Source organism: Dasypus novemcinctus, chromosome 31 (assembly GCF_030445035.2).
Source record: "Dasypus novemcinctus isolate mDasNov1 chromosome 31, mDasNov1.1.hap2, whole genome shotgun sequence".
In the NCBI taxonomy this organism is placed as follows: domain Eukaryota; kingdom Metazoa; phylum Chordata; class Mammalia; order Cingulata; family Dasypodidae; genus Dasypus; species Dasypus novemcinctus.
In genome coordinates, this window is record NC_080703.1 from 29,519,852 (window position 1) to 29,534,952 (window position 15,101).

Consider the following 15,101-nt stretch of genomic DNA (forward strand, 5'->3'; position numbering starts at 1 on the left):
CATTTTATTCTTTGGTTTTCATATGTCATATCATATTTTGTCTGTCTTTACTCTTTTGGTTATTCTTTCTCTATTCTTTCTTCTATAATATCTCCAGGCTGGCTCTCCTGTCTTTTTTTTCCAGGTCCTAAGACTTCTTTTAATATTTCCTGCAAAGATGTATTCTTTTTGGCAAACTCTCTTAGTTTCTGTTTGTTTGTGAATATTTTATACTCACCTTCACATTTGAAAAACAATTTTGCTGGATAAAGAATTCTCAGCTGGCAGTCTCTTTCACTACCCTAAATGTATCATACCACTGTCTTCTCTCCTCCATGGTTTCTGAAGAGAAATCTGAACTAAGTCTTACTGGGTACCCCTTGTACATGATGGTTGGCTTCTCCCTTGCTGCTCTGACAATTTTCTCTTTATCTTTGATATATGACATTCTGAGTGGTATGTGTCTTGGAGTAGGTCTATTTGGATTTATTCTGATCAGGAAATGGTGCATTTCTTGGACATGTAACTTCATTTCTTTTGTGAGAGTTGGGAAATTTTCAGCTATTTTTTCCTCAAATACTCTTTCTGCCCCTCTTCCCTTCTCTTTTCCTTCTGAAACTCCCATGACATACATGTTGTTGCATTTCATATTGTCATTCGACTCTATGAGTCCCTGCTCAATTTTTTCCATTCTTTTATCTCTTCAATTTCAGCTCTTCTGTCTTCTATATCACTTTTTTTTCCATAATTTTGAGTCTGCTCTTGTATGCCTCTATTGTGATTTTGATTTCACCTATTGTGTCTTCCATTCCTATAAACTCTGTTACTTTTTTGTTGAGGATTTCAAATTCTTCTTTGTGCTCGCTCAATATCTTCTTGGCGTCATTTCTCTCTTTAGCCATATTGTCTTTCAACTCATAAATTTGTGCACATCTTGCTAGTTAGTTCTCTCAGTTCCTGTGTCTCTTCTGGGGCTTGATGCATTCCTTTTCTTGGGACATAGCTTCCATTTTCTTAGTGTGGCTCGTAATTTTTTGCTGATGTCTAGGCATCTGATTAGGATGCAGTTTATTCAGATGTTCAATTTCTTTCTCTTTCGTACAGATTTAGTGGTAGGAGGCTGTGTGTTACCACTGCTCTTTGATTCTTAGCTCAACCTGGATCATTAGGATTATCCCTGCTAATTGCTCAAAACTGGGCTCTGGACCCAGTAATTGGTTGCACACCTGCTTCCTTGGGGAGGGAAACTATAAAGGCCAGAAAAAGCATCTCTTATTTTATTTTCTCACATGCACTTCCTTGGTGTGCCAGCAGATGACAGTCTTTGGCAGCTCTCAGTTCAATACCTGGTCAGAGTGTATTTGTTGCAACAGAGATTGAATCAATGTGACACAGCTTCCTGCCCAGAGGCTAAGAGCCTTGTAATTCAAACTTTCTCAGAGACAGTTCTCCAGCCTTCTCTGACAGCCCCCTCCCTTTTCCTGAGTAGGAATTATTTCCACTCCCCTCTGAGTCCTCAACAATCCATTCTGGTTAGAAGAGAAGGAGACTGGGAGCATCATATATCTTTAGCCCCTTGCTGGTTCCCAAGGCAAACAATGGTGTGGCCTTACCTAGCTTGGAAGGGCTCCTGAGACATAGCAGACCAAATCTGTGAGCCAAAAGCCGAGTCAGCCTTAGGCTATATCCCTCTCTCTTTCCTTCCCTGGGGAGGTGTCCTCAACAATCAGCCTGGGCTATAAGAGAGGGAGATAGTGAGGGTGGAAAGTTGGATTTCTCCAGTCCTGTGTGGGCTCTCAGGGCAAACCACTGTGTGGTCCCACCTGGCCTGGAAGAGCCCAGTGGGACATAGCAGACCAAATTTGTGGGTCAGAAGTCATATCACTCTTAGGCAGTGTCCCCCTCTCTCTCTCCTTTCCTGGGGTGGTGGATCCCTGGAGCCCCGTTTGTCTATAGCCAGCCCAGAGAAGTGTGGGGGATGGTGTCGGCAGCAGCAGCTGCTGGTTTCAACTTATAGTTCTGTCATCACAATTCCCCTCCATTGTCCCTTTCTCCTCTGCACAGTGTCCAGCCTTTGCCTGATGTCCTAAACCCCAGAAGATCTTTTTGTAGGCTGTTTCAGTCTGTCTTCTAGCTGTTTTACTGGTTAGGTATTCTTAACTTAATTTTCTCTTTTGTCTATTTACTTATCTTTGGATTTTAACAAAATATAGCATACTTCACTTACACATGATTTATAGAAAAGTGCAGGCATATGGGATTTCATCAAGATTCTGTGTTATTTAATCAAAGTTCTGCAGTGTTTCAAAGAAACAAATAATCCATGCTCCCTTATGCTTTATATATTTCCTTCATAACTATACCCCAATATTGGCCAAAAGATCAAAATGACTGTGTATTAGTCAGCCAAAGGGGTGCTGATGCAAAATACCATAAATTAGGTGGTTTTTATAAAGGGTATTTATTTGGGGTAGGAGTTTATAGATACCAGGCCATAAAGCATAAGTTACTTCCCTCACCAAAGTCTATTTCCACATATTGGAGCAAGATGGCTGCCAACATCTGCCAGGGTTCCTCTCTTTCCAGGTCTTGCTTCTCTCTGTTCTCAGGTCCTCTGTTTTCTCCACAAGGTCAGCTATAGTCTATGAGGCTCTCAAAGCTTTGCCTCTCTCCATAAGGTCAGTTGTAGACTATCAGGTGAACAGCTCTGTCTCTCTTCCTGGGGTTTCTGCCGTGTCTAAGGAGCCATCTCTATTCCTCTGTGTTCTTCTCCTGGCTCAGGTCCTCTCTTCTTGGGGCTTGCTTCTCTTTCTCTGTGTGCTTACTTCCCAGGGCTCCAGCTCAAGACGCCAGCATCAAAAAGCTTCAACTCTGTCCTTTGCCATGCCTTTTATCTGTGAGTCTCCACCCACCAAGGATGGGGACTCAACACCCTAATGACATGGCCCAATCAAAGCCCTAATCATAATTTAATCATGCCCAGGTACAGACCAGATTACAACCATAATCCAATATCTATTTTTGGAAATTATAACTATATCAAACTGCTACAGACTGCTAAAAAATCACTGAAACAAAAGATACATCAAAACAATGTGTAAAAACTGAACAAGCCCTAGAAATGAAAGGACTCAGTGAATAGAATACACCTAGGTTAAAGAACATTCCAGGATATCCCTGATCAAAGTACTTTTTTAGTCTAATTTTGTCATGGCAAAAAAAAAAAAAAAAAGGCTCTCATTAATTTAAAGCAAACTTCATAATCCAAAATAGAGACATTATATGAAATGTCAACTATGTGATTCAAAAACCAAAGAAACACAATGAGGGATTTTTGTAAAACACAGCAATTCAGTAACTCTTTCTGTTATGGAAAGCCCTGTTTCCAGAAGAGAAATTTATAATACTAGAATGTATACTTTATCAATATTCATGAAAAACAACATTTTTAAAAATATATTACTAACATAGCAAATATGAATCACTAAATTGATAAAGAACCCAACTCCTACAAAATTCACAAATTTGAAAGCAAACTCAAGAGGTCATTGTTTGGGACTGAATTATGTACCCCATATAAAAAATTATGTTCAAAACTTAATCCACGTCCTTGTGGGTGTGCACCCATTTGTAAACAGAACCTTTCAGATATGTTAATATTAGTTAAGATATGGCCAACTAAATCAGGGTGGGCTATAATCTGTATCACTGGAGGCCTTAAAAAAAGAAGCCAGAAGTCAGGGAACGCCACAGGAGTCAAAGGACATCATTATGTGACAGAGGACTGCCATCACCAGAACACTACCCACTTTAGGAGAAAGCATGGCTTTGACAACACCTTGGTGTTGGACTTCTACAAAACTATGAGACAATAAATTCCTGTTTTTGAAACCAACCCACTATGTGGTATTTGTCATAGCAGACTGTCAAACTAAGACAGCCACCAAACCATCTCTCCCAAACACCACAAGTTACTAACCCCCCAGATCCCAGAAAAAGCAATGATTCCATCATTACACTTGGATGGGGATTTCTGTTTTGACTACTGGTGCCTGGGGGTTGGAGGTGGGGAAAACAGGAATGAGAGAGATTGGCCATACTAGCCTTCTCCTTCAGTCCTTATTCCCAATGTTCTCAGTGTTTGCATTAATGTCTACCATACTTTAGTCATTTATATTAGTGGCTTTATTCACTGTCAATAATCAGTGGCAAATGAATATTAAAAGTTGAATTCTGTACTTCAATCAATTATTTAATAATTTTTCTTTTGATATGTACTTTACCAATGAGTTTATAATCTTTCTGAAGTTTATATAATAGTAACATCAGAATTCTCAATTCTCTATACATCTATAGTTGTGATAAGTCATATTTACTAACCAAATAAGTTGAAGTCCAAAGAATAAGGTGATGAGCACTATTTTTCTTTTCAAAAAGAAAAACAAGTATATCTATTTTATAAAATTAAAAATTCTCACAATGACATCAGTTTAATAATTAGAAACCTTACCTTAATAGTCATCCAAAGCTGAGATTTTCTCGTATCAGGTTTTACAGTCTTCATTATATTGAAATGACAAAGTTACTGTGACTGTATACAAAGTTACTGTGGAACCGCAATATTGTAATTATGGATAAGTCAAATTTTAGAGGTACTATGGTACATAAAAATGAAGCATTTTAAATGTTATCTGTGACTTACAACAAATATTAATTGTATTTAAACATAAGGTGAAATGTGCAACACAGACCAAATCAGTGGATAGTAAAAACCGACAGTGTATAGATGATTACAGTATCATGGAAGCTGGTTAAAAAATTATAATGAAGACAACTAGTAAGAATATAGCAACCTGGCTGAAATTGATATTCATTAGGGTACTTACTCTTCACATCAATAGGGAGCATTTGGACTTTGTGGGCTTTATCAGTGTCCCAGCTGGTAATGGTTGAAGGTTAATGCCTTACCCCATTCTGTTCCATTTTCTATTCTAATTAGGCCTCCAAATCTATAGCTGTGAGCACCAAGTGTCTGTGCTCAAAAGAAACTAATTAATGCTAGCAAATTAGATCAAGTCCAAAGATCCAACAGCCAAACTCTTAGTTAAATGCTCCTTGTTAATAGGAAGTGTAGCTGTCAATAACTGCTGTTGGCGACTATAATGAGGCATCTTTCTTTCATTGAAAGTGATTTCATTTCTCTTTGTCCCTGGAAAAGCTGTTCCATTCCCTTCACAAAACTAGTTGCTGGCAGTCTGACCCAATTCTTATGATCAGCTGGGTTGAAATGACATGAAAAAAAATCAAACAGAAAAGCTTTCCCACATAATCATGTTTCGAGCATTTAGCAGAAAGTCAGATCACTTATTAAAATTCCTATTACCGTTATCCAAGAATATTAGTATGCATAAAGCTTTTCTATAAAATCCTATAGTTATTTTAAGAAGTAAAGGCTATAAACAGTAAATAAACTATAATGGAAGTGTCCTGACTATAAATTACATCTTATTGTTCAATTTAAATGTAGCTGTTCTGCTGCTGTTTGAGCAATACCAATGTATGTTCCTTCCTAGTTTCACCTTCTAAGAGTAAGCAAAGGGAATTCTGAAGACCAAAAGCATGACATCATTCTTCATTTCATCTGAGTCATGTGAGAAAAAACTAAATTTTTGACATTTCAAATATCTAAATTTTTTAAAGTCCTTAATTTTATCTAAGCTATCTACTTTTTAAAATTCTAGATGTAAAGATAATGTGTTACAAAACAGCATAAATACAATTCATATCTATAACTTTAGACTGATATATATAATAAATAAATTTTCCTAAAAGTTAACCCTAGAACCTTATTAGCCATTTTTAAGTTTCATCCTCCCTCACCTTCATTAGGACATATATTTTTTAAAGTTCCATAAGACAGGTGCAGGATTGCCTCTTGGGACTATCAGCATGACACCTGCCTGTGCCAGATGTGCACTGGAACCCTCTGCAGGTGCCAATGGGTTAATTTCTCCTGACACCTGGGGGCAGGGATTGGAAGAAGGTGTTCTAATTAACAAATTAATTTAAAATGAAAGAATAATACCATAGAATGGCATTGTTTTAAAATTTCTGAATGGATTTAAAGTAGATTAGGTCATGAGTCATTTAAGAATCATAAATAACCATCACACAATACTGAGTCTAAGGAACTACTGTTCTAATATCGTTTCCACTCATCAAACACAAGGGTCACTGTCAAGAAGATAGGATCAAAGGTACCAGAAATGTTCCTAGAGTCCAAAGATTTATTGACACAGTTCTGAAACAACAGTTGATACCACTTGGATCTCCTATAGGGAGGCACTGTAGCAAATTATTGTGGTCCCTCAACAAATAAGACTACAATGATAAGTAAAGAAAGGGAGTCAGAATATAGAAAAATTTTATGACTGCTTCTTTTTGATATTCATTCCAAGAGATAAATATTTTTAAATAGACATTTATATGGTAATTTTGCCATCTGTTTTTCTAATAATCCATCATTTACAGATGTATTATGGCCTCATATTATTTCTTTCATTGCCTTGTTTACATTTTACATTAGAATGCTATGTAATAAGAAAAAACACAGGAGTAGTTCATGTTAAACACATATTCCAAAGAAAACATGCCTATGTGGGTGTCACTTGAACACATAAAACATATTCAAAAAACTCCAATGTTAATCTTACTGGGATTTCATTAGCAATTTAATAATAGATAATGCCACTAGAGAAAATCACCTTAGAATATATATATGAGAATACATATATACACCCATATATATGTATGAATTATGTTGATAGAAAGAAATGAAAAACAGGTACATGTTATATTTGATGTTTCCTCTTTTTCTATCAAAATGACCATAATAAGTTTTTTCTACACAATATTCATACTGAGTATTGCTCTCTCCATACCTCTTGGGAAAAATGGTTTTTTTACTAGTAATTTGGGGGAATATTTTAAAATTATAAATAAATTGAAAACTGCCTGGAAGATCTGAAAGCTGAAATGATGGTATACCAGTGAAAGGGTGAGAAGCAATTCATACATATTAATTCATTGACTATTACACTCTGAGGCTATGGATTAAATTCAGATCATATTATAAAAATGAATTTGATCTTTACATGAATATGTGAATCTTACCTTGAACTTGTTCAGAACATCTCTCTCTGGCCTTCTCTCTCATTATTTTAGGGATCAGAACATCCTTTTCGACATGTCTAAGATGCTGTTCTAAAAAAATGAGGATATTATTATTATTTGGAAAATCTGTTAGTTCTCTTGCAAAAATAACATACTCCTGCACTCTGGTTTATTTAAAATGAACGCTTATGTAAATATGTTAAGAACTCACTCTTTTATAACCTAATAAAACTATGACTCAGTCATTAAAAATTTTTTTGATACACAGCAGAAAAAACATAAAGGACATAGGCAACATCTTTCTAAAACATACTGCAAACTATATTGCACTTTTACTTGATAACATGTTCCATGCAGTCTTGTCCATACTAAAGCCACAAGCCTATCTCATAATAAGAGCAGACTAAGAAAGAGCTGGCAGAAGTAAAAGTGGAATCACATGTCCATTTACAAAGCACTTACGAAAGCTTGTGAGATTCCTGTGCAATTAAAACACAGCTACCAAAAATCAGACTAAGATAGTAGATAGGACACCAGCTCTAGCACCTCCTCTTCCCCTTCAATTCCTAAACAAACCTGAAAAACAAAAGGGTTGGTTTCCTCAGTGACCAAAAATGACAAGGAATCTAAAAGGCAAAGGCAGGCAAGATCAGTTTAAAGGAGATAATTATATGCCCCAAAGAATACCAGGGAAAAAATGATGCCAAAAGTGGGTATTGCTCCATGCTCTGAAGCAGCATAAGTGGAGAAGCAAGAGAATGCTCTGAGACACAAGAGTCAGTGACTGAAGTTCTTTAGTAAGTGTCAAGTGGGTCAGCTCCTCCGACACCTTTAGACCACAGGTGAAAGGAGGGAATATAGTCATTTCTCCTCAAAAGACCAGGAAATTTGCAAGTATCTAGTGACAATTAGGAGCACGAGGAGCCCCTAACTCCTCCTGGTACTATGTCATTCCCCACAACCTCTGGAGGCAGGCAGACATGAAAAGACACAGTAGCTGCAGAGAAGAAAGCATGGCATCTCAAAAAGCAAAAACCAAGAACAACAACATAACAACAGCTAAGAGTCACCCCAATTTGATGGAGAACAAAGAGGGAGAGGGAGGAACCAAATGCAATCAATCAAGAAGTAACCATCTCCCAAGGAAAGCATTAAAAGGGTAAAAGAAACAAGATTTAGAGTAAGTATAATAAATATACTTAGAAAAATAAAGACATAAGACCTCAGACAAAACTGGATCATGGATTACCTAAATGCACTCTGGTAAAATGTCTGAAACCCAAAAATCCTAAAAGCTTCAAAAGGGAAAGGATATTATTATGCACTCAAAGGAATGAAAATCAGATTTACATCATGGTTCACTGGTAAAGACATGATGTAAGAAGACAATGGAGAAATGACTTCAAAGTTCTGAGAGAATAATTTTATATTCAAGAATCTACAATTGAATTTAACTACTAATTAAGAGTAAAGTTAAAAACATTTTCAGATATGTAGAAAATGAAATGTTTACCTCCCTCAAACCAAATCTAAAAAATGTGTTCCTGTTACTATTGCTATGTAAGAAATCATTAATCAAACTTAGCAATGTAAAATTTTTACATGCTTATTTTATTATGCTTATTATAGATCAGGAATTCAAAACGATAAGCAGAATTGATCTACTTTACAATGGCTGAGGTCTCAAATGACTGGTGTTAACCTCAGCAGCTTCAAAAGCTGGGACTGGAGGATCTACTTCAATAACAGCTTCTTCATGTAAGTATCTAATGTAAGATACATGTATGGAATGGCTGAAAGAGGGGCTCAGGTAGGTCAGTAAACCAGAGTACTTACATATGACCTCTCTGTTTAGTTTGGCTAATCACAGTATGGTAGGTGGGTTGTGAGAGGAAGTAATCAGAGAAGGAATATCTGAAGAGCAACCATTTCAAGATAAACAAATAAAAGTTGCATGAAATCAAAGCTGGTTCTTTCAAAAAATAATAGAAATTGATAATCCACCAGACTGATCAGAAAAAAAAACAGATCACAAATATCCAACAACAGAAAAAGTACCCATTTTTAAATAAGGGAATATTACAAACAACTTTAGGCCAAAAAAAAAAAATGGACAATTGAGATGAACTAGACAGATTCCTTAAAAGACACTAACAAAGTTCTTAATATCTTAACACACCTCAGCATCAACATGCTAAATGTAGAGCATCAGTATGATAAATGTCATCTAGAAAAAAACCACAGATAACATCATACCCAATGGTGAAAGACTGAATGCTTTCCCCCTAAAGTGGGGCACAAGATAAGGAAATCTGGTCTCACTATTCTATTCAGCATTATAGTGCATGTTCTATATAGGGCAATAAGACAAGAAAAATAAATATAAGGCTTCCAAATCAGACAGAAATGATATGATTATCTTTATGGAAATGCCAATAGAACCTACAGGAAAAAGGTAATAGAATTAATAAGTGAGTTTAGCAAGGACGATAAAGGATCAACATACAATAATCAAATGAATATAACAGAGGACAAACTCAATGAACTAGAATATAATTCAATAAATTATCTAATCTGAAAATTAGAAAAAAAAGCATTTTTTTGTTTTATTTTGTTTTAATGAACTGAGGGTCAAGGTCCTTTGGGACAGTAACAAAAGATCAATCACTAGAGTCCTAGAAAGAGGGGAAAAAGAATGCTGGGTTAAATAAATATTTTTTAAAATTATAGCTGAAAACTTTACAAATTAGGCAAAAGATAAGCCTACAGATACAGGAAAACAGGAAAAACCCAAAGAAATCCACACACAGAAATATCATAACTTAAGTTCTGAAAATTAAAGACTAAGAAAAATCTTAAAAGCAGCAGAGAGAAATATAGGGAACAAAGATTCAAAGGATAAAAGATTTCTCATCAGAAACCACAGAGATCAGAAGGGAGTAGCACAATATATTTCAAGTGCGGAAAGAACAGTCAAACCAGAATTCCATATACAGCAAAAAATATTCTTTAGTATTGAAGGTGAAATAAAGAAATCTCAGAGAAATGAAAGCAAAGTTAATTTATTGCCAGCAGATCCACTCTAAAAGCTTGACTAAAGAAAATTATTCAGACAGGAAGAAAATAGCAATGAAAGAAAACTTAGAAAACAGGAATGAATAAAGGAATAACAAAGAATAAATGTAATAGACTATTCTTGGAGTTAAAAAATTTTTTTTAAGGAAGTGGATATGGTTCAAGTAATTGAGTGGCCGCCTTCCACATGGGAGGTTCCAGGTTTGGTTCCTGGTGTCTCTTGAAAAAACAAAAAGCAAGCAACAAGCAAAATAAATGGTAAAACCAACTCAAGAAAGCTGATGTGGTTCAGTGGCCGAGCACCAGCTTCCCACATATGAGGACCCAGTCCCCAGTACCTGAAAAAAAAATTTTTTGACACTAATAAAAATTAGAGCATCCACAATGTACACAGAGGTAATATTAAAGATAATTATACATCAAGGGGAAAAGGTAATGGACTTTGGTCGTGGCAGGATATATACATTTCACCTGAATGATAAAACATTGATGCTGGTAGACTATGAAAAACTATGCCTGGATATTGTAATCATGAGAGTGACCAATAAAAAAAAAAACCTAAAAGGCAAACTCAAAAGCACTATGAAAAATCAAATGGAATATTATAAAATGTTCAAATAATAAACAGGAAACAAAATGATGAGAACAAAGGAACAGAAAACAAAATAAAAAGACTTCAATCTTAACATTTCAATAAACATATTAAAGGTAAATGATCTAAACCCACTAATTAAAAGACTTAAGATTGACAGATTTTTTTAAAAAAGAAAAAAACACCATGATCCAAGTATATGCTATCTATAAGAAACTCATTTCAAAGTTGATATAGGAAGGTTATCAGTAAAAGCATGGAAAAAAGATATAACATGCATACACTAATCAAAAGGAAACTAGAGCTGCTATAATTAACATCAAAATAGACTTCAAAGCAAAGAAAACTATTATGGACAAAGAAACATTACATAGTGAGAAAAGGTCACTGACTAATAAGATATAACAATGCAAACGTGTACACACCAAACAATAGCTAAAAAATACATGAGGGGGAAAACTAACATAATTTAAAGGAGAAATAGACAATCAACAATTATAATTGAAGTTATCAACACACCTCTTAGTAACTGATAGAACCAGGAGAAAAAAATGGTCAGCAAGGATATAGAAGAAATGAACAATACCATTAACCAAAGTGATCCAACTGACATTTAGAGAACAGTGTACCCAACAACAGCAGAATATACACCCTTTGAAAAGGCACATCAGAGATTCACCAAGATGAAACACATTTTGGGTCATAAATTAAACCCTACCTAATTTAAAAGAACTGAAACCATGCCAAGTATATTCTCTGACTATAATGGAATCAACTAAACATCAAAAATAGAAAGATAAAAGAAAAATCTCCAAACATTTGAAAACTAAATAGCTTATTATTAAATAAGCCATCAGTCAAAAGTAAGTCTTAAGAGAAATAAACAAATACAGTGACTTGAATGAAAGTGAACATATAACATTTCAAAACCTATAAGACAAAGTTCAAGCAGTGTATTTAGAGAAATATATAGCAATAAATGCTCACAGAAAAGAAAGTCTCAAACAACAATCTCAGCTTCTACCTCAAAAAAGTAGCAGAAGAACAAAATAAACCTAAAGTAAGCAGAAAAAGGAGATAATAAAGAGCAGAAATCAATAAAATTGACACAGAAAAATTAAGGAGGTAAGTAAAAAAACTTGTTTTAAAAAATCAATAAAATAGGTCCACAGGGCTTCAAAGTGTAGCAAATTCTACAAAATATTTAAAGATCAAATAACACCAATTCTACAGTTCTCTTCCCAACTCCTATTATGAGGTCATCATTACCCTGATAGCAAAAGCAAAGATAGCTAAAAAAAAAAAAAAAAAAGACCAATGTCTCTTATGAACATAGATGCAAAAGTTCCAACAAAATATAGCAAATATGATCGAACAATATAGAAAAATAATAATACACCGCAACGAAGCAGGATTTATTCCATGGGTGCAAGGATGGTTCAATATTTGAAAATCAATGTAATCCATTATATTAAAAGAAAAACCATGTGATCATATCAATTGAAGAGGAAAACATTTGACAAAATTCAACACATTCAGATAAAAAGACAAAAAAGATAAACCCTCTCAGTAAACTAGGAATAAAGGAAATTCAATGAAGAATATCTACAAAAAACCTACACTAACACCATACTTAATAGTGAAGCACTAAATGTTTTCTCTATAAGATCAGGAATATATAATAAAATTGCAGAGAACAACACATACATATACACACACGAGTGCATGTAAAAACTGATAAAAACTGAAAAAGTCTGTAATCTAACAGTATTGTGCAAAAATCAATTTCCTGGTTTTGATATTACACTGATTGTATAAGATGTCACCATTAGAGAAAGCTGGGTGAAGGATACATGGCACTCTATTTAGTACTTTTTTCAAAGCCCTGTGAGTCTACAATTATTTTAAAATTAAAAGTTACAGAAAAACTTTCTAGAAGAAAATGTAAGAGAAAATCTTCATGACCTAGAGTTAGGCAAAGAGTTCTTAGAAAAGACACCAAACACATGTTCTATAAAAGAAAAAAAAATTATACGTCATCAAAATTAAAAACTTTTGCTCTGTGACAGACTCTAATAAGAAGATGAAAAAAACAAGCCACAGAATGGGAAAAATGACTTGCAAGCCTCATATCTAACAAAGGATTTGAATCCAAATATACAACCACCTCTTTAATCTCAAAAGTAAGAAAAGAAACAATAATTAGAAAATGGGCAGAAAGACTTGAACAGACACTTCATTAAAGTAGATATATGAGTAGCAAGTAAGAATATGAAGAGATATTAAACATCACAAGCCATTAGGGAAATCCAAATTAAAACTACAAAGAGATACCACTAAAGACCATTAAAATTAAAAATACAATAAAAATGCACCTAATGCTATGTACCATAGCTGACAGTAATATTTTAATATTCTTTCATCAATTGTAACAACAGTACAAGACTAAGTGTCAACAATAGGGAGGTATATGGGAATGCTGTATTTTTTTACATGACTTTTATATGAACCTACAACTTCTCTAATTAAAAAAAAAGTAAAAGAGAAAAAAAAAAGCTGTTGAATACAGAAAAAAATAACACAAAAGGGTTTTGTTATATAACAAATTTCACTAAGAGGACCTAACAAAAAATTTTTAAGAATTATGTAATCTAGCTCTATCACTTACAAACATCTTGAAAATATTCTGAAAATACAAAAATTTTTTTCAAAAAAAAAAAAAGGACCCCCACCTCATACCATATACAAAAACTAACTTGAAGTGGGTCAAAGACATTAATGTAAGAGCCAGAACTATCACTCTGCAAAGAAAATACAGGGAAACACTTTGAGGACCTTGTGTTAGGTAAGCAATGGTTTCCTAGACTTTACCCCAAAGCATAGGCAGGAAAAAGAAAAAAATAGATAAATAGGAACTCATCAAAATAAAAAACATTTTTGCATCAAAGAACTTTACAATGAAAGTAGAACAACAATCTACACAATGGGAGGAAATATTTGGAAACCACATATCAGATAAAGAATTAATATCCACAATACATAAAGAAATCCTTCAAACCCAATTTAAAAATGGGCAAAAAACTTGGAAATTCTCTCCAAAAATGATACACAAATGGCCAGAAAGCACATGAAAAGATGCTCAATATCATTAGTCTTCAAAATCAAACCCACAATGAGATACCATTTCACACACATTAGAATGGGTGCTATAAAAAAAAAAAACAGAAAATAAGTGTTGGAGAAGATGCAAGAAATAGGAACACTTATTCATTGCTGGTGGCAATGTAAAATGGTACAGCCACTGCGGAAGACAGTTTCACCATTCCTCAGAAAGCTAAAGACAGAACTACTGAAGACCCAGCAATCCCACTACAAGGTATATACCCAAAAGAATTGAAAGAAGAGGCTCAGATATTTGCACAACAATGAGGCATTATTCACAATTGCCAAAAGATGGAAGCAACCCAAATGCCTATCAACTGATGAATGGATAAATAAAATGTGGCATATACATACAACGGAATATTATTCAAGATGTAAAAGGAAATGAAGTCCTTGATATATACAACAATATGGATGAACCTAGAAGATATCATACTGAGTGAAATAAGCCAGGCTTAAAAGGATAAATATTGTTGATCTCTCTGATTGAAATAATTAGAATAAGCAAACTCACAGAGTTAGATCTAGAATATAGGTTACAAGGAGATAGGTGGGGACAGGGAATGGGATCTTAAGGCTTAAAATGTACAGGGTTCAGAGGAGTGGATGTGACTCAAGCAATTGGGTGTCCACCTGCCACATTAGAGGTCCTGGATTTCATTCCTGGTACCTCCTAAATAAGACTAGCAGACAAAAAGCAGACAGACAAGGGGGGGAAGGATAAAAATTAAAAATTAGTAAAATAAAATATACAGTGTTCCTATTTGGAATCATGGAAATGTTTTGGTAATGGATGGTAGTGATGGTAGCACAATATTATGAACACAATTACCAGCACTGAAATATGTATCTGTACATGCTTAAAACGGAATGTGTTAGATTGTATAAACGGTAACAGAATAAAATTTTTTAAAAATCCATGGAACGGGGAAGCAGCTGTGGCTCAATCAATTGGGCTCCCATCTACCATATAGGAGGCCCTGGGTTCGCCTCCTGGGGCCTCCTTGTGAAGGCAGGCTCTTCTGAACTCTGTGGAGAACCGTTGGCCCAGGTGCTACGGAGTGCCAGCTCAGCAAGGTGACACAACCAAAAGGGAGATAAGGAAAAACACAGAAGAGCG

General features: G+C 34.7%; 1 protein-coding gene across 3 annotated transcripts in view; it reads right to left on the bottom strand.

The window, feature by feature from the left end:
• The window catches only part of CMC1 (C-X9-C motif containing 1), a 102,549-nt gene that overhangs the window by 64,487 nt on the left and 22,961 nt on the right, over window positions 1-15,101 (bottom strand). For 2 of the 3 annotated variants that reach the window (XM_004473769.3, XM_012531097.4), the window contains exon 2: window positions 7,153-7,242. In XM_004473769.3, coding sequence (XP_004473826.1) covers window positions 7,153-7,242 — 90 coding nt within the window. The remainder of the gene's footprint in view (window positions 1-7,152; window positions 7,243-15,101) is intronic. The other variant, XM_071212861.1, reaches the window with a different exon arrangement.